The sequence below is a fragment of the Solanum lycopersicum genome, chromosome 10, assembly GCF_036512215.1.
Source record: "Solanum lycopersicum chromosome 10, SLM_r2.1".
Classification (NCBI taxonomy): Eukaryota; Viridiplantae; Streptophyta; class Magnoliopsida; order Solanales; family Solanaceae; genus Solanum; species Solanum lycopersicum.
This window is the reverse complement of record NC_090809.1, coordinates 65,152,012-65,171,805: the sequence shown is the minus strand read 5'-3', so window position 1 is coordinate 65,171,805 and position 19,794 is coordinate 65,152,012. Positions and strand designations below refer to the sequence as shown.

The 19,794-nt window shown below is 38.9% G+C and overlaps 1 protein-coding gene across 1 annotated transcript; it reads left to right on the top strand.

Moving 5' to 3' along the window:
• Window positions 1–16,127: 16,127 nt before the first annotated feature.
• LOC138338976 (transcription activator MSS11-like) lies at window positions 16,128–17,447 on the top strand. The gene has a single exon (XM_069290085.1). The coding sequence runs from the start codon at window positions 16,128–16,130 to the stop codon at window positions 17,445–17,447; it is 1,320 nt and encodes a 439-aa protein (XP_069146186.1).
• The last annotated feature ends 2,347 nt before the right edge of the window (window positions 17,448–19,794 follow it).

Here is a 19,794-nt window from a genome sequence, read left to right as displayed (position 1 = left end):
AGATGGAAGGGATCAATACAATGTCTATCAGCATAATCAAAGTCATGGATACACTAAAGGAACTCATATACAGAAGGAAAAAAGAAATAAGCAGTCAAGAGTGGAAACTCAAGTAATTAAAGATCATCAGGCTGATTACCAACTTGACAATCAAAATACAGCAGGTATTGTATCAATGCTCCACTCCCCTTCAATCCCTTATAGAGATAATGTTGGTGTAGATGATGGAGGTGAGGTTGGAAGATGTCAGGTGGCTATTAGTTCTCAGCATGCTAATTATGATAAAGGAAAAAATAAAGTTGTTGAACAGGGGACCACTAGTTATGTGGAGAAAGAACCCCCTGATAAACAGACTGTTACTATTTCTGATCAAATTATTAATAAAAATAATAATAAAACTCAAACTACTACTGGTAATGAACCTATTGACCACCAACAAGATAAGAATGTTGATGAGTATAGGGCACCTGATTCTGAAGATGAGTTTGATGTGGAAACTCAATCTTTAGAAGAAGGTATTGAACCAGGAGAGGAATTTACTAACTCTGATCAAATTCATAAGGGTCCTTTGATTCAATCCTCTAATGCTGATGAAATTAGAGATGTAACTGGCAAACAAGGGCTTTCTCCTAGAGGCAGAAAACTTTTAAAACAAAATAAAAATACTAGTACAAGTAAACCTAATACTAGAGCTAGAAGTAGAGGGATTTAATGATTAAGTTCTTATGTTGGAATGTGAGGAGCATAAATACTTTTGGTGCTCTAGAGAGATTGATTAACCTTAGAAAGATTCATAATCTGTCTATGCTGGCTATTTTAGAACCTTTTTCTAATCAAAATCATATAGATTCTTGCAGAATGCAGTTGATCATGAATCATAGTTTTAGTAATACTAATAACAAAATCTGGCTTTTTTGGTCTAATGAGATTAGTTGTGATATTTTGGAAAGTGACCAGCAACAGGTGACTTGTGAAGTGAGGCATGTGAATTGCAGTGAGAAATTCATTATTACCTATGTATATGCTAAGTGTAAGGATCAGTTAAGGAAACCACTTTGGGATGTTATGTTAAAGAGATCTGAAACCAGTTACCCTTGGAGTATAATAGGAGATTTCAATGTTATCACATCCACTAGTGAAAAGCTGGGAGGTAGAGAGTATAACATTAATAAGAGTTTGGAGTTTATTAGTATTATTGAGGCATGTGGTTTAGTGGATATGGGCTATCATGGTCAGGATTATACTTGGTGTAATCATAGAAGAGATGGAGCAAGGATTTGGAAAAGACTGGATAGGGGCATGACTAATGATAACTGGATTGAAAAAATGCCTCATTCTAGTATTACTCATCTGCCTTCAGTAGGGTCTGATCATTGCCCTTTATTGATGGAAATAAGTGATATTCATTCTAATACTATTAAATACTTCAAATTTTTAAATTGTTGGACTGAGAATGAATCATTCTTAAACATTGTGGAAAACTGTTGGACAAGGGAAGTGATTGGAAATCCTATGTGGAATTTTCATACAAAGTTAAAAAGGTTAACTAAGACATTGAGAGTGTGGTCAAAAAATGAGTATGGTGATGTATTTGAAAAGGTTAAGATATATGAGGATTTGGTGAATAGTGCTGAAAAGGATATGTTATGTAATCATAGTAATGAAAACATTGAGAAGCTGAATGCTATTAATGCTAAGTATATTAAGTATCTGAAGCTAGAATTTAAAATACTTCAGCAGAAAACTCAGTTACATTGGTTACAAGAGGGAGATGCAAATACCAAATACTTTCATGCTGTGATTAGAGGTAAAAGAAATAGAATGGCTATTCATAAATTAATGGATGACAGTGGAAAATGGATTAAAGGGGAAGAAGATATTGCTAAACAGGCTTGTGATTATTATCAAGAGATTTTCACTGGAAAGAATGATAAAATTAATGAAGGTATACTGCAATGTCTCAAACCTATGATTACTTCAGAACAAAATGATGTTTTAGACAGAATTCCTGATATAGATGAATTGAGAAGGATCATTATGAGTATGAATCCTCATTCAGCACCTGGACCTGATGGATTTGGAGGAAAATTTTATCAAATATGCTTTGATATTATCAAAGATGATCTATTGGCTGTTGTTAAATATTTTTATAATGGTAATAGTATACCTAAATATATGACTCATGCTTGTCTTACCTTACTTCCAAAAACTGATCACCCCTGCAGACTAAAAGACTTCAGACCTATTAGCCTTAGCAACTTTGCTAATAAGATCATTTCAAAGATCTTTAGTACAAGATTGGCTGATATACTACCTGGTATTATTTCTGAAAATCAATCAGGTTTTGTCAAAGGGAGAAGTATTGCTGAGAATATTTTGTTGGCTCAGGAAATAATTCATGGTATTAAAAAGCCAAAAGAAGGTAGTAATGTAGTTATCAAGTTAGATATGGTTAAAGCTTATGATAGAGTTTCATGGAATTATACTTGTTTGGTGTTAAGGAGATTGGGGTTTAGTGAAGTGTTTATTGATAGAGTTTGGAGGATAATGAGTAACAATTGGTATTCTGTGGTAATAAATGGTAAGAGGCATGGATTTTTTCAATCTAAGAGGGGACTTAAACAAGGTGATCCATTATCTCCAGCACTATTTATTTTAGGTGCTGAAGTTTTATCTAGACAGCTTAATAACCTTTATCAAAACCATCAGTATAAAGGTTTTCACATGGAAAGAAATGGTCCTCAAATTAATCACCTTAGTTTTGCAGATGATATCATTATATTTGCTTCTACTGATAGTGATTCCCTACATCAGATTATGAAAACTATTGAAGTATATGAACAAGTTTCTGATCAGAAGGTAAATAAGGATAAAAGTTTCTTTATGGTGACATCTAATACTGATTATGACACTATTGAGGAAATAAAAAGGGCTACTGGTTTTGATAAGAAGAGCAGTCCTATTAAATACCTTGGATGTCCCTTATACATTGGAGGGCAAAGGATAATTTATTATTCAGATATGGTTGAAAAGGTGATCAAAAAAATTGCAGGTTGGCATTCTAAAATTTTAAATTTTGGGGGCAAAATTACTTTGGTAAAACATGTATTACAATCTATTCCTATTCATACACTAGCAACTATTTCACCTCCTAAAACTACCTTAAATTGTATCAAGAAGATTATTGCTGATTTCTTTTGGGGTATAGATAAAGATGGTAAGAAATATCATTGGTCATCTTGGGAAAATATGGCATATCCAACTAGTGAAGGGGGTATTGGTGTAAGACTATTAGAGGATGTTTGTACAGCTTTTCAATATAAGCAGTGGTGGGATTTTAGAACAAAAAATTCTTTATGGAGTCAATTTCTAAAATCCAAATACTGTCAAAGAGCCAATCCTGTGGCTAAAAAGTATGACACTGGTGATTCATTGGTTTGGAGATATCTAACAAAAAACAGGGACAAAGTGGAACCCTTTATTAAATGGCAAATACATTCTGGTACATGCAGCTTTTGGTGGGATAATTGGTTGGATACTGAAAATCTTGCCAAGCAAAGTGATCAAATATCTAGCTTAAATAACAGTGTGGTAGTAGATTTCATAAAAGAGGGTAAGTGGAATGAAAGCCTAATTAGACAGCATGTGTCACCTTTGTTAATACCTAAGATTTTACAGACATCTTTGTCTTATAATGCTAGAAAAAAGGATACTGCAATATGGATTCCAACTGAAACAGGCAAGTTTACTATAGCTTCTGCATGGGAATGCATTAGAAAGAAAAAAACTACTCATTTTATTAATAACATTATCTGGCATAAACAATTACCTTTTAAAATAGACTTCTTTATTTGGAGAGCTTTAAAAGGTAAATTACCTACGAATGAAATTTTGCAGAAATTTGGTAGAAATATCTCTGAATGTTATTGTTGTTATAGTAAAGGTGCAGATGACATTAACCATATCTTGATTAATGGAAATTTTGCTAAATATATTTGGAAGATCTATGCTTCAACACTTGGAATAGTGACAGCAAATGTAAACCTTAAAGACCAACTTCTACATTGGAGGAATCAGATAGTTTATAATGAGGTACACAAATTGATAATACATATTTTACCTAATGTAATTTGTTGGAATCTATGGAAGAATAGGTGTGCTGTCAAATATGGAAAGAAAAGATCCAGCATACATAAAGTGCAATATGGTATATTCAAGACTGTTATGCAGGTTATTAAAATGGTGTTTCCTAGTATACCTTGGCAATCTAATTGGAATAGACTTATTAACTTAGTATAACAATGTAAACAACAATATAAGATAGTGATAGTAAGCTGGAAAAAACCAGCTTTAGACATTTACAAACTTAATACTGATGGTAGTGCTTTACATAATACTTTTAAGATTGGAGGTGGTGGTATTTTAAGGGATCACCAAGGTCAAATTGTTTATGCTTTTTCTATACCTTTTGGTTGTGGTACTAACAACATTGCAGAGATAAAAGCTGCTCTATATGGGCTGGAGTGGTGTGAAGATCATGGATACAAAAGAGTTGAATTGGAGGTCGATTCCGAGCTACTGTGCAAGTGGATCAAAAACACAATACAAATTCCTTGGAGATATGAAGACCTTATCTTACAAATCCAGCAAATAGCTAAGAAAATGGAACAATTTAAGTGTCATCACATCTATAGAGAAGCAAATAGTACTGCAGACTCACTAGCCAAATGGAGTCACAATTTGGAAATCATTCAACACTTTTACACAACAAGACAACTTGAGGGAGCAATTAAAGGAAGCTATTTACTAGAGAAGATGGGCACACAAAATTTTAGAAGAAGGAAAATCAAGAGAATAAAACATCCACCTTAGTCTTTCAAAGTCTTATACATTATGATATTAGCAATTAGCAATTAGATTAAATCTTTGATGTAAGTTCAAATTTATAGACTCTTCTTTTATTCATGTAAAGGGCGTGTCTCCCTATTTTATGCATTATAGAAATAGTTCCATTATAGTGAGCATCATTTTGTATAAAGGTTGGGTTGACTAATCTTAGTAGATAGGTCAACCCTACACCTTACATATCATAGAAGGTAAGGTTTATGTCCCCCTTCTTGTAAAAATTTTGTTGTTAAATGGTAAGGCCTGGGGGTGTTGCTAAGCCCCTGACCCACCTCAAGGGTCGTTTAATAAAAAAAAAAAAAACCCCAAACCCCAAACCCCAAACCCTAAACCCTAAACCCTAAACCCTAAACCCCAAACCCCAAACCCCAAACCCCAAACCCCAAACCTCAAACCCCAAACCCCAAACCCCAAACCCCAAACCCTAAACCCCAAACCCCAAACCCCAAACCCCCATCGCGCCCCATTTTCTGAAATTTTTCTCTCTCTACATTTTCTCTCTCATCGCACGCGCTCTCTCCCACAACGGCTGACTCACAACAATCGCCCAGCGCCGCGAAGGCGCGTGGGCCACCGGCAGCCGTCAAATGGCCACCGGACCAAAACCAAGAGGAGCGCTCTCACTTAGGCTTCTCAATACACCATAACACGCTCCAAGATCATTCTCAGAATGCTTCAAAATTGCGGGTAGAAGATGCGATGGAACCTGCGATTCTTGAAGAGGCGTTCGCTGAAGAACAAGAAAATATTTCCACAAGGAATTCTGGATGGAATCGAGGGGAACAAAGTAGAGAAATGAATTCTCCGCATCAAGATCTATTACCAGTTCAAAAATCAGCAGATTCCACCGTCTCAATCGCTCAGCAACTAGAGGTGAATGTTCGCGATGTCGCGACGACATCGCCTGAGATGCGCCTTCATCTTCGAGCGACCTCAGGTCAAATTCGAACTAATTCGACTACTGGGGTTTTTTCACCAATGGAAGAGGAATCTTTTGAGCCAAATCTGAGGCAAATAGATCCTAAACTCGCCGGCGGCGAAAACCCCGGCGAACCTGCAAATTCGAACATCGGAATCAATGGTGTCGCATTAGAAAACCAAGCTTCTCATGAGCAAACAACTCCAGTAACAACTTCATGTCACAAAGAAGAGGGGGTAATCCATAACAACAACAACATTCAAGTTCAAATCACCCACAAACGACATGAACAACTACATAACCTGGAAAATGAAGGGGAATACTCAAGCTGTAATCGAAATGAGACGAGGAATGTTCAAGAACATGATACATCAATCAGGGAAGGAAAGGCTACTGACGCCAACAAAAAATAGGGGGAGAAGTTAGTTGATCAACAAGTCAACACCATGAAAGACATGAGCATTCAATCTACAAGCTCAAACGATGCGAATTCTAAATTTTCTTTTGCTACTGGAGATAATTCGCCTCAGCTAACACCTAAACTGTTTGCAGATGTTACGCCAAGAATGAATACCAAAAATGGAGTTGGACAGGATCAAACAACGAGAGCTACTGATCATTCAACTAAGCAGGTTCATCAAGTTGAAGAAGGATGCAAGACGATAGAGGGAGCAAAATCCAATGCAATACCAGAAAACAATACCAAACAGCCTGAGCAAGCAATGCAAAATCACAAACAGGTTGGAGGAAGGGTTGGTAACACAAGGGAGCAGGCTACAGAGACATATCACAACAACTTCCCCAAAATTTCTAACAATTTCTCAAGGTATGATCACAACTCCCAAAATGCTAAAATTAACAAACATGATGTAACATTCAATCATGATAGTATTAGACAAACTTCAAACCAGCAACAGGGCCAACAAGGTAAGAATAATCCCAACACTGATGTCAACACAGAACCTGCACCCTATACTGTTATCCAGTCGTTTGCTGCAAGACTTAGATACAATCAGGCTCAAAAGGAAATTCCTATTTGTCTAAACGAGCCAATTCACACAACTAGACAAGGACTACCTGCTGTCTTGATAGATGAGAATGATTACTATGTGAAGTTGGCTGAAATTTGTAAATACACTCTTGTTGGGAAGTTTACAAACACTATGCCTAGAATGGAACATGTGAGGAAGAGTTTTATTCAACAAACTCAATTGATGGGGGGGGGGGGGGGGGTTAAGATCACTCATTTTAACTCTAGACATGTATATATTGATCTAGATAATGAATTAGACTATCAAACTGTTTGGACTAAGTTGAAAATGACCATTGAGGGTCAGGCTATGAGAATACAAGCCTGGACCCCAGATTTTACACCTGAAGAAGAAACACCTATTGTGCCTATATGGGTATCTATACCAGGTTTGCCTTGGCACTGTTACAACAAGGTATTCCTATCGACCATCTTAGAAAGTATAGGGAAAGTGCTGTTCCTAGACTCACCTACTTCACAAAGAACTAGGGGTAGCACCACTAGAGTGAAAGTCCAAGTAGATCTCACCAAGGATAGACCTTCCCATGTCTGGTTGGGTTTTAAGGATGCTAATCCCAACAAAGGAAGGTGGTTGAAAGTGGATTATGAAAGCATCCCTAGCTATTGTTTCTATTGTAGACATCAAGGGCATAGGGATGAAGAGTGTACTATTAAAAGAAGGGATGATGAAACAAGGAAAAAAAAGGAGTTGGAAGAAGTCAAAAACAGTAAAGAAACAGGTGCAAGGAAAAGTCATGAGCAAGGAAAAAGCACAAGAGAGGAAAATTCAAAGGGTTCCAATCAACAACCAAAAAGCCAACAAGGAGGAACAGGGCAAGCAAGTGACATGAATCAAACAAAGGATCAAATAATCAACCAACAACAAAGGAATTCTACTCAATGGCAGACTGAACAGAGGCAACAAGGAGAGACAAATGAGGACCAATGGCAAACACAAAAGAAAAAACATCAAAAACAGCAAGAACATGTCAACTCCAAAGCTGTATGGAGACCAGTCACTCCACCAATGCAAGCATCCAATGGCAACAGTCAACAAGAACAAAAAACTTCAGGTATAAATGTTCTCCCAACTCAAAATTTTTTCTCACATCTTGAAATGCAGGAAACCCAAGACATTCAACAAACAGGGAGGCAGATACCAAAGGAAACAATTGCAAACAGTATAAACCAAAATGCCAATCTACAAAAGATTGAAAAAAATAGCAAGAAGATCCCAGGTATTGACTTATCTCTCCCAAGTCCCAAAACCCCCCTTTTGATTAATGTTAAGACTGGTCATACTGTGGAAGTTTGTGGAGGTATGGATGGGGGGAGCAAGGAGATACCCATTAACTTGCAGGAAGGGGTTACCAAAGGGGGGAGTTTGCCTCATGTTATGCATGAGGGGTTGGATGACCATAGGATTGACTATAGAGACCCTAAGGATACCAATAATTCTGTCAAACAACAGGTTCAACCTCTTCAGCAACAACTTCACAATAGAGACAGCTCCAAACAGTTTACTAAGGAAAAAACAGTGCAACAACAAAGCCAGAAAAAAGATGAAACTGATCTGGAGGAAAAAAGTGGTAATATGACTGCTGAAAACACTTCTAAGAGTAGAAACAAGCCTAGCAAACAGAAAAGGGATGCTGAAAAAAGAAGGCAAAGTAAACAGCAAGACAAGGTTAATGAAAATGTCAAAGAGATGGTGGAGGAAACATGTAATAAATTTGTAATGGTGGATGACAATCATGGATTAGATATCCCTCCACTACAAATTCAATACATGACTCCAAGCACAGCAGAACAGCAATATAAACAGAGGAATAAAAATCAGGAAGTACAGCAACCTATGGAGGATGAATATGCTGTGATTAACTCTGAAGATGAGATGATGGAGGATGAACACCTCTTAGATGACAGTGATGATAATGATGAGACTAGTGAGGCCCTTATTAGGGCCTTCAGTCCATCTAAGGATCAGACAATAGAAAAGGAGAAACAACAGGTTACTCAGAACCAGTGTCTATCCCCAAGGAGCTTTCAACAGGATAAATTCCACTTCACCAAACAAGATGCCAATACTGTCACTTCTGGCAGACCTAATACTAGGTTGTTCTCATCCAAATCTTCCCAATGATTAGTACACTCATATGGAATGTGAGGGGGATTAACACTCAAGGTGTCCTGGAAAGACTTAAAATGCTCAAGAAAATGCACCACCTCTCTGTTATAACTATCCTGGAACCTTTCTCTACCAGTACCAATATTCAAAGTTTTCAACTGCAATTGAACATGGATAATGCTATTAGTAATTGTAATAGTAAAATTTGGGTTTTTTGGAATAGTGATATTGATTGTAATATTCTTGATGAAGATGAACAACAAATCACTTGTGACATGAAACACAATGAGTTACAATTCAAATTTACTTATACCTTTATCTATGCAAAATGCAAAGAATACCTAAGGAGACCTTTATGGGAGAAATTAATCCATCAGGCCTATATAAATGTCAATCCTTGGTGTGCAGTGGGGGACTACAATGTTATTTCTGATGTGGAAGAAAAACTAGGAGGTCTGCCCTATAATATGAGGAAGAGTATGGACTTCATTGCTACCATTGAAGCTTGTGGTTTGGTTGACATAGGCTTTAGTGGTCACAAGTATACTTGGTCTAATAAAAGGGGTATTACCAATAGAATTTGGAAGAGACTTGATAGAGCTTTGGTTGATGATCTATGGTTAGAGAGAATGCCTCAAACAACCATCACTCATTTATCAACTACTGGTTCAGACCACTGTCCCTTACTGATGGAAATGGTATCCAATGAATCTGAGCACATCAAATATTTTAGATTTCTTAACTGTTGGGTTGACAATCCTAATTTTTTACATACTGTTAAGGAATGTTGGGATAGAACTGTGGAAGGTAATCCAATGTGGAGGTTCCATCAAAAAATGAAGAGACTATCTAACACCCTTAGTGTGTGGTCTAGAAAGGAATTTGGGGATATATTTCAGAAGGTTAGAATGTATGAGGAACAAGTGCATGATGCGGAAGAAAAATACATCCAAAACCAATCTGAATCAAATAGGAGTACCCTCCATGAACTTAATGCTCAATATCTAAAATTCCTCAAACTTGAAGATACCATATTGAAACAGAAAACCCAGCTACAATGGTTCAAAGATGGGGACTCTAATTCCAAATATTTCCATTCCATTATAAGGGGAAGGAGGAGGAAACTGTTTATTCACAAGATAGTTACTGAAAATGGAGAATGGTTACAAGGCGAGAATCATATTGCTCAAGAAGCTTGTGAACACTTCAACACCATATTCACTGGAGAAAATATATACATTGATGACCATAATCTGGAGTGTATCCCTAAAATGGTTGATCAAGACCAGAATAACCATCTTACAAGACTTCCAGATATGGATGAACTTAAAGAAGTAGTTTTCTCCATGAATCCCAACTCAGCTGCTGGTCCTGATGGTATGAATGGGTATTTTTTTCAGAAATGTTGGAACATCATTAAAAATGAACTGTTAGAAGTACTTCAAGCTTTCTTCAGTGGCCAAATGATCCCTAAGTACTTCTCTCATTCTTGCATAGTTCTACTTCCAAAAGTGAATAATCCAAACAAACTTAAGGAATTTAGGCCTATCAGTCTGAGCAACTTTACGAGTAAGATTATATCCAAACTTGTAAGTTCTAGACTTAGTCCTATCCTTCCATCTTTGATTTCAACCAACCAATCAGGTTTTGTGAAAGGGAGAAGCATTGCAGAAAACATCATGCTTGCTCAGGAAATCATCCACCATCTCAAGAAACCCAACATTGGGAGTAATGTAATTATCAAGCTAGATATGGCAAAAGCTTATGACAGGGTCTCTTGGTCCTACATTTGCCTAGTGCTAAGAAAGATGGGGTTTAATGAAGGTTTCATTGACATGTGTTGGAGAATTATGGAAGAACAGATGCGCATGCAAATATGGAGGCAAAGCAACAAACATCAGTAGAGTTAAATACGCAATCTACAAGGACACCTTCAAGATGCTGAAAAATTCTTTCCCACACATTCAGTGGCCTGCAAATTGGACAGCTCTCATTCAAAAGATTGAAAACTGCAAACATGACATCAAAGTACACAAGGTAGGCTGGAATAAACCTCCGGAAGATTGGGTCAAGATAAACACAGACGGAAGCGCTCTCAACAACCCAGGGAAGATAGGAGCTGGAGGTATTATCAGAGACAAAGATGGCAAACTTCTGATGGCGTTTGCAGTACCACTCGGCGAGGGTTCGAACAACAAAGCTGAAGTGGAGGCGGCACTGTTTGGACTGCAATGGGCAACAGAATTGGGACATACAAACATTATTATGGAATTAGACTCTCAAATAGTAGTGCAATGGATAGCAAAGAAAACAGTTCATCACTGGAGTGTTACAAATCAATTAGAGAGGATCCAACAACTCATTCAGCAGACTCAGCAGTTGAAGTGTGATCATATATTTCGAGAAGCAAATTGGGTAGCAGATTCACTCTCCAAACATAGCCATGGTACATCAAGTCTTCAACTATACTTCAACAGCAATCAAATGCCCAAGGAAGCTCAGGCCTACTACCAGATGGACCTTTTGAATATGCCTAGTTTTCGAAGAAAAAAGACTAAGAAGATTTTTGACCCCCCTTAATGTAATTAATTACCTTTTCAACTTGGCTATATTCAAGTAGTATAGCTACTTTGAATAGGAATTGTTAGGTTTACATAGGTTATTTTGTAAAGGGAGAGTCTCCCTAATTTATGCGTTCTAGATATTTTGTAATGAGAGGAGTCCTCTCCTTAGGTTCTTAATATTTAGGTTGCATCATGACTTGTACGGGGAGGAGTTGACATTCCTTGGAAAGTCGACTCCAAACCACCTTAGGATGGAGGTTAGGTTTATGCCCCCCTCCTTGTATTTTTATTTTGTTATTAATGTTAAGGCCTGGGGGTGTTGCTCAGCCCCTACCCCTACAAGGGTTATTCAACAAAAAAAAAAAAAAACCCCCCAAACCCCAAACCCCAAACCCCAAACCCCAAACCCCAAACCCCAAACCCTAAACCCCAAACCCCAAACCCCAAACCCCAAACCCCAAACCCCAAACCCCAAACCCCAAACCCCAAACCCCAAACCCCAAACCCCAAACCCAAAACCCTAAACCCTAAACCCTAAACCCTAAACCCTAAACCCTAAACCCTAAACCCTAATTTAAGCTTTCTTAGGATTTATTTCCATAGCTAGGCATCTTATTGTATAAGGTTATATTGATATATCTTAGTAGATGTATCAATACATACCTACCAAATCATAGAAGGTAAGGTCTAGTCCCCCTTCTTGTAATGTTGATTTTCATGAAATGATAAGGCCTGGGGGTGATGCTAAGCCCCTGACCCACAACAAGGGTCGTTCAATTAAAAAAAAAAAACCCTAAACCCTAAACCCTAAACCGTAAACCCTAAACCGTAAACCCTAAACCCTAAACCCTAAACCCTAAACCCTAAACCCTAAACCCTAAACCCTAAACCCTAAACCCTAAAACCCTAAACCCTAAACCCTAAACCCTAAACCCTAAACCCTAAACCCTAAACCCTAAACCCTAAACCCTAAACCCTAAACCCTAAAACCCTAAACCCTAAACCCTAAACCCTAAACCCTAAACCCTAAACCCTAAACCCTAAACCCTAAACCCTAAAACCCTAAAACCCTAAAACCCTAAACCCTAAACCCTAAACCCTAAACCCTAAACCCTAAACCCTAAACCCTAGGGGAAAAATTTTCAATAAAAAAAGGGAGCCGCAGCCCCCTCTCCTCTTTTTCTCCTCCTAGCCGCGGCCCCTTCTCCTTCCAGCACTCCCTCTCATTTTCCTCCCATTCGCCTTCCCTCCCTCTCTCCACAACCTTTCCCCTCCCTCTCTTCCCAGTCGCCCCTCTTTCTCTCCTTCACTGTTGCCGTCTCACGCAAGACGCCGCCGGAGAACCCTAAAACCTATCCATCATTCTTCAATCTCTCTTCCTCTCCAGCCAGCATGAGGAGGACGAAGCCAGCTGCAGAGAAGAAACCAGCAGCGACAAGGCAACCCCCGGCCTGCGTACTGCAGCGAAGCCAGCAACCAAACGACTCCAACAAAACCCCAAACCCCATTTCTTTCTTCTCCGACCACACCACCCCCAAAACTCTTTTGTTTCTTTCTCGTTTTTGCAGCTAGCAGCGACCCCGGCGGGGAGCTTTAAGCTCCGATGAACCGGAGCCAAATAAGAAAAAAATATAAATATAAAAATGAAACAGTCCCTTTCCCTCTCTCCCCTTCACGATTTTGATTTATTTTGTAGGTATTCCGGCCAGCTCGAGCAACCTCGGTGAGCTTCGAAGCTGTGGCAAACAAATCAAAACCCTCTATCAAAATGGAGCTAAGGAAGCCATGGAACGACAAGCCAAAAAGCTCCAAAGATCTATTTGTTCTATTTCTCTATTAGAGGTGATTTCTTTATTGTTGTTTCTTTCCAACAAGCATAATGGAGATATTCTTTCATGAAAAAAAAACCCTAAACCCTAAACCCTAATTTATGCTTTTAGAAAGGGTAGCATTATTTTCTAATTGTCCATCTTATTGTGTAAGGGTGTATTGACTATCTTAGTAGATGAGTCAATTACATACCTACCAAATATTAGAAGGTAAGGTGAATGCCCCCCTTCTTGTAATACTTTGTTTTGATATATGTTAAGGCCTGGGGGTGTTGCTAAGCCCCTGACCCACCCTTAGGGTCGATTAATAAAAAAAAACCCTAAACCCCCCAAAAAAAACCCTAAACCCTAAACCCCATCGCACCCCATTTTTCCAGATTTTTTCTCTCTCTACATTTTCTCTCTCTTAGCAAAACGCTCTCTCTCTCACTTACAACGGCTGATAAGTCTCAATCGCCCAGCGCCGCAACAGCGCGTGGGACGCCGGCAGCCGTCAGACGGCCACCGAACCAAAGCCAAAAGGGGCGCTTCGATGAGAGCTCCTTAACCATACATAGCACGCCCCAAAATCAACCTCAGCATGCCTCCAATATGCAGGACAAAGATGCGATGAATTCTGCGTTTTTTGAAGGGGTCGTCTGTGAAGATCGCGAAAAAATTTCCCCACGAATTTCTGGATGGAATCGAGAGGAATCGAGTAGGGAAATGAACTCCCCTCACCTTGATCTACCACAGGTCAAACAATTAGCCAATCCTATCGTCCCAATCGCTCAGACGAGAGAGGCGAATTTGGAGGAAATCGCGACGAAGTCGCCTGAGTCGCGCATCGATATTCGACCTACTTCCAGTTCAATTCGAAGGGATTCGACCACTGGGGTTTGTTCCCCTAAGGATGAGGACCCTATCAGCCAAAAATGGAAGCAAATGGACGGTCGAATCGCCGGTAGTGAAAATTCCGGCGACCTTACTGTGCCATACGCCGGAATTAATGGAACTTCAACAAAAGAGGCATTCTCCCAAGCTCAAAATACTCAAGTAACAACCTTAATTAATCGCCCTAACAGAGGGAACCTCAACACCAATGATCCAGCATCTTCCACAAATCGCAACCCACATGAGCATCTTGGACGACATGAGAGAACAGGGGAAACGTCAAGTTGTGGTCGAGGAGAGGAACGTCATAGCTCTGCAACTGATCCTCACGATTTGGAAGCAAAAACAATGGCTAAAGACAACAACAATCATCAGAAGGAAAATTTCAATGAACAACAGGACAAGAACAAGATGAACATGGACATACAACCTGCAGCATCAGCAGCAGGAACTTCTAATTTTTCCTTTGCAATGACAAGTACTTCATCACACTTAACCCCTCAACTCAATGCAGGTAACTCTCCAGGAAAATATAACAATCAAGACAAAGGTGGAAGAGAGGAGAAAGCAAATGAGCACAGTCATGAACAAGCTAAGGAAAAACAGGTTCAAGATCATAAGCAGCAGCACCAACCTGAGGAAGAAAAGAGGAGATTGGAAGGAATCAATTTAGATCAAAGTCAGGTGAATGCTGAAAAGCAAACTGATCAAACCAAGCAAAGCTATACACAAGGAGGAAGGAAATCTGATGATCAATCCAACAAGGCAAGGGAGGAGTATCACAACAACTTCCCCAAAATTTCCAACAACTATTCAAGGTATGATCCTAAACTTCACAATGATAACACTCGCAAACAGGCTGGCCAGGCTGATCAGGCCAATACTAGGAATCCAAACAACCACCTACAGGGCCAGCAACTCAATAACAACAACAAAAATGAGCAAAATTCTGAACCTGCCCCATACACTGTGATACAATCGTTTGCAGCTAGGTTGAGATATAATCAGGCTCAAAAAGAAACTCCCATTACTTTGAATGAACCTGTTCATACCACTAGACAAGGTTTCCCCGCTGTTCTTATTGATGAAAATGATTACTATGTTAAATTAGCGGAGATTTGTAAATATACGCTTGTGGGCAAATTTACTAACACTATGCCTAGAATGGAGCTTGTTAGGAAAAGTTTCATTTTGCAAACTCAATTGATGGGGGGAGTTAAGATCACACACTTCAATTCTAGACACGTCTATATTGATCTTGACAATGAATTGGACTATCAAACGGTTTGGACGAAACTGAAAATGAACATCGAGGGTCAAGCTATGAGAATACAAGCTTGGACCCCAGATTTCACTCCGGAAGAAGAAACACCTGTGGTTCCTATTTGGATATCAATTCCTGGACTCCCCTGGCACTATTACAACAAAGTCTTCTTAACAACTATTTTGGAAAGCATTGGGAAAGTTTTGTTTTTGGACTCACCTACCTCACAGAGAACTAGAGGCAGCACCACTAGAGTTAAGGTTCAGGTCGACCTAACTAAAGAAAGGCCTTCCCATGTTTGGCTAGGTTTTAAACACTCCAACCCCAACAAAGGAAGATGGTTAAAAGTTGAATACGAAGGAATTCCTAGCTATTGTTTTTATTGTAAACACCAAGGCCACAGGGATGAGGAGTGTACAATCAAAAGAAGAGATGAGGAGATTAAAAAAAAAGGAGCTGGAGGTGGAAAAAAACAGTATGGAAAGGAGTTCTGGAAAATTGAATGAACAAAGGAAAGATCAAAAGGAGGATACAACAAAGACTCCAAACCAACCAAACAAAAAACAAAAGGGAAGCAATGAAAAAAATGAGGATCAGACTCAACCAAGAACACACATGACAAGTCAACAGCAAAAGAAAATTATACAGAATCAAGAGGAACAGGGGCAGCAAGAGGACAGACAAGAAGAACAATGGCAAATACAAAGAAGGAAACAACCAAAAATTCAGGAACAAGTCATCTCCAAAGCTGTGTGGAGACCTGTCACTCCTCCAATGCAAGGAAACAATAGCAGCCATCAACATGAGCAAGGAAATACAGGTATATCTATCCTTCCAACTCAAAATATTTTTACAAACCTTGAAGTGCAGGAAAAGCAAGAAAGGCAGCAAGCTGGACAGGATGGAATCAAGGAAGCAGCAAGTCAAATAAACCAACCCAACAATAAAAACTTAAATGATCAACCTGTCAAGAATAATCCAAATAACCACAAGCCTCCTCATCAACAGGCTGCTGGTAGCAACAAAAGCAAGAGAACAGGTATTGACTTATCTCTCCCAATCCCCAAAGCCCCCAATTTTCTTAATGTTGATGCTGGTCTTACTGATGAAGTTGTTGGAGGTACGGATGGAGAGTGTCAGGAGATAGCCACTAACATGCAGGAAGGGGATACCAAAGGGGGGAATTTGCCTCATGCTATGCATGAGGGGTTGGTTACTGACCCTAGGACAGACCTTAGAGCCTCTGCTATGAACAGTCAGCAACAAAGAGAACAAACTCAGCAGCATGTGCAGAACAGTGGCAACAGAAAACAGACTGCCAAAGAAAAAATTGAAGAACAAGTTGAAAAAATGAAGGACAAGGATCAAAGAAAGAAAAGTGTTTCTATGGGTACTGAAAGCACCCCCAAGAGTAAGAATAAGCCCAGTAAACAAAAAAGAGACGCTGCAAAAAGAAGGCAAAACAAACAGCAAGACAAGGATTTTGAACAAGTGCAGGAAGTAAGGGAGGAACTATGTAACAAATTTGTAATGGTTGATGATAACCAAGGTTTGAATATTCTTCCCTTACAGGTTCAGTACATGACCCCCCCCAGTTCAGAACCTCCAGATAAGATGCAACAGAAGTGTAGGGTTAATACTGAACCTATCATGGATGAATATGCTGTGATTAACTCTGAAGATGAAATTGTTGGGGATAACCAATCTCTAGAAGACTCTGATGATAATGATGAGACTAGTGAGGCCCCTATTAGGGCCTTTAGTCCACATAATGATCAAACTCTAGAAAATGAAATTCAACAAGTAACCAACAGCCAATGTTTGTCTCCAAGGGGCCTTCATTATGACAGGTTCCAATTAAGGAAACAAGATGCCAATACTGTCACTGCAGGCAGACCGAACACCAGACTCTTCTCCTCCAGATCATCCCAATGATTAGTACGATTATATGGAATGTGAGAGGGATCAACACTCAAGGAGTGTTGGAAAGACTCAAAATGCTCAGGAAAATGTACCAGTTATCAGTTATTGCTATTTTGGAACCTTTCTCAGATAGTGTTAATATTCATAACTTCAAGATGCAATTGAGCATGGATAATGCTACTAGTAATTGTAATGATAAGATTTGGGTTTTTTGGAACAGTGATATTGACTGTAATATTCTTGATGAAGATGAACAGCAAATCACTTGTGACATGAAACACAATGAATTACAATACCAATTTACTAGTACCTTTATCTATGCAAAGTGCAAAGATTATCTGAGGAGACCTCTATGGGATAAAATGCGTCATCATGCCTCAATAATTACCAATCCCTGGTGTGCTGTGGGGGACTACAATGTTATATCTGATGTTGATGAAAAACTGGGGGGTCTACCTTACAATATGAGGAAAAGTATGGACTTCATTGCGGTCATTGAAGCTTGTGGTCTTGTAGACATTGGTTTCAGTGGTCACAAATTCACATGGTCTAACAAGAGGGGCATTAACCACAGAATCAGGAAGAGACTTGACAGGGCCTTAGTTAATGACTTATGGCTAGAAAAGATGCCACAAACTACCATAACTCATTTATCTACTACGGGGTCAGATCATTGTCCTTTACTCTTGGAAATGGTTTCCGCTGAAGCCAACCACATTAACTACTTCAAATTCCTTAACTGTTGGGTTGATAATCCGAACTTCATGGTTACGGTTAAAAATTGCTGGGATAGACCTGTGGAGGGCAATGCTATGTGGAAGTTTCATCAGAAGATGAAAAGATTATCAAAAACTCTTAGTGTTTGGTCTAGAAATGAATATGGAGATATTTTTCAACAAGTTCGGATGTATGAGGAACAAGTGCATGAAGCAGAAGAAAAATACACCTTGGACCAAACGGATTCAAATAGGAGTGCCCTCCATGAACTCAATGCTCAATATATCAGATTCCTCAAGCTTGAGGATAATATCTTGAAACAGAAAACTCAACTCCATTGGTTTAAGGATGGTGACACCAACTCCAAATATTTTCACTCCATTATAAGGGGACGAAGGAGAAAATTATTTATTCACAAGATTGTCAATAAAAATGGAGATTTGATACAAGGAGAGAACAATATTGCCCAGGCGGCTTGTGAGCACTTCAATAGCATCTTCAAAGGTGAAGATAAGTACATCAATGAACATACTCTGGAATGCTTACCAAGACTGGTTAATCAGGACCATAATACTAGTCTTACCAAGTTGCCTAGTATGGATGAGCTTAAAGAGGTAGTTTTTTCCATGAACCCCAACTCGGCAGCTGGGCCTGATGGTATGAACGGGTATTTTTTTCAAAAGTGCTAGAACATTATCAAGAATGATTTGATAGAAGTGCTTCATGCTTTTTTCAGTGGTCAAATGATTCCTAAGTACTTCTCGCACTCTTCCGTTGTGCTGCTCCCTAAAGTGAATAATCCAAACAAACTCACAGAATTTAGGCCTATAAGTCTAAGTAACTTCACTAGTAAGATCATATCTAAACTAGTAAGTAACAGACTTAGTCCTATCCTTCCGTCTTTAATTTCTGCTAATCAGTCTGGCTTCGTGAAGGGGAGAAGTATTTCGGAGAACATTATGCTTGCCCAGGAAATTATTCACCAAATCAAGAAACCCAACATTGGAAGTAATGTCATTATTAAATTAGACATGGCAAAAGCGTATGACAGAGTTTCTTGGTCATATATTTGCCTAGTTCTAAGGAAAATGGGGTTCAATGAGGTGTTTATTGATATGATTTGGAGAATTATGGCCAACAATTGGTACTCTATTATTGTCAATGGCAAAAGGTATGGTTTCTTCCACTCTACTAGAGGACTCAAACAAGGTGATCCTCTTTCCCCGACCCTATTTATTTTAAGTGCGGAGGTACTTTCAAGATCACTCAACAGGCTTCATAATCACCCTGACTACCATGGTTTCATCATGGAAAAAAGGGGGCCACAAGTGAATCATCTAAGTTTTGTGGATGACATTATACTTTTCACTTCCGGAAGATGTAAAACCTTGAGACTCCTCATGAATACTCTTAAGGAGTATGAAATGATCTCAGGGCAACTCATCAATGGAGATAAAAGCCATTTTATGCTTCATTCTAATGCGTTCAATAGCACTAGGGATAGAATTAAAAGGCTGACCAGCTTCAAGCAGAAACAGGGCCTTATCAATTACCTAGGATGCCCTTTATTTGTTGGCAGACCTAGGAATGTTTACTTCTCTGATCTTATTAACAAAGTTGTTTCTAGAATTACAGGTTGGCA

Excerpts from the sequence above, each read along its gene's own strand:
- LOC138338976 (XM_069290085.1), top strand. The coding sequence starts at position 16,128 with ATGACAAGTCAACAGCAAAAGAAAATTATACAGAATCAAGAGGAACAG.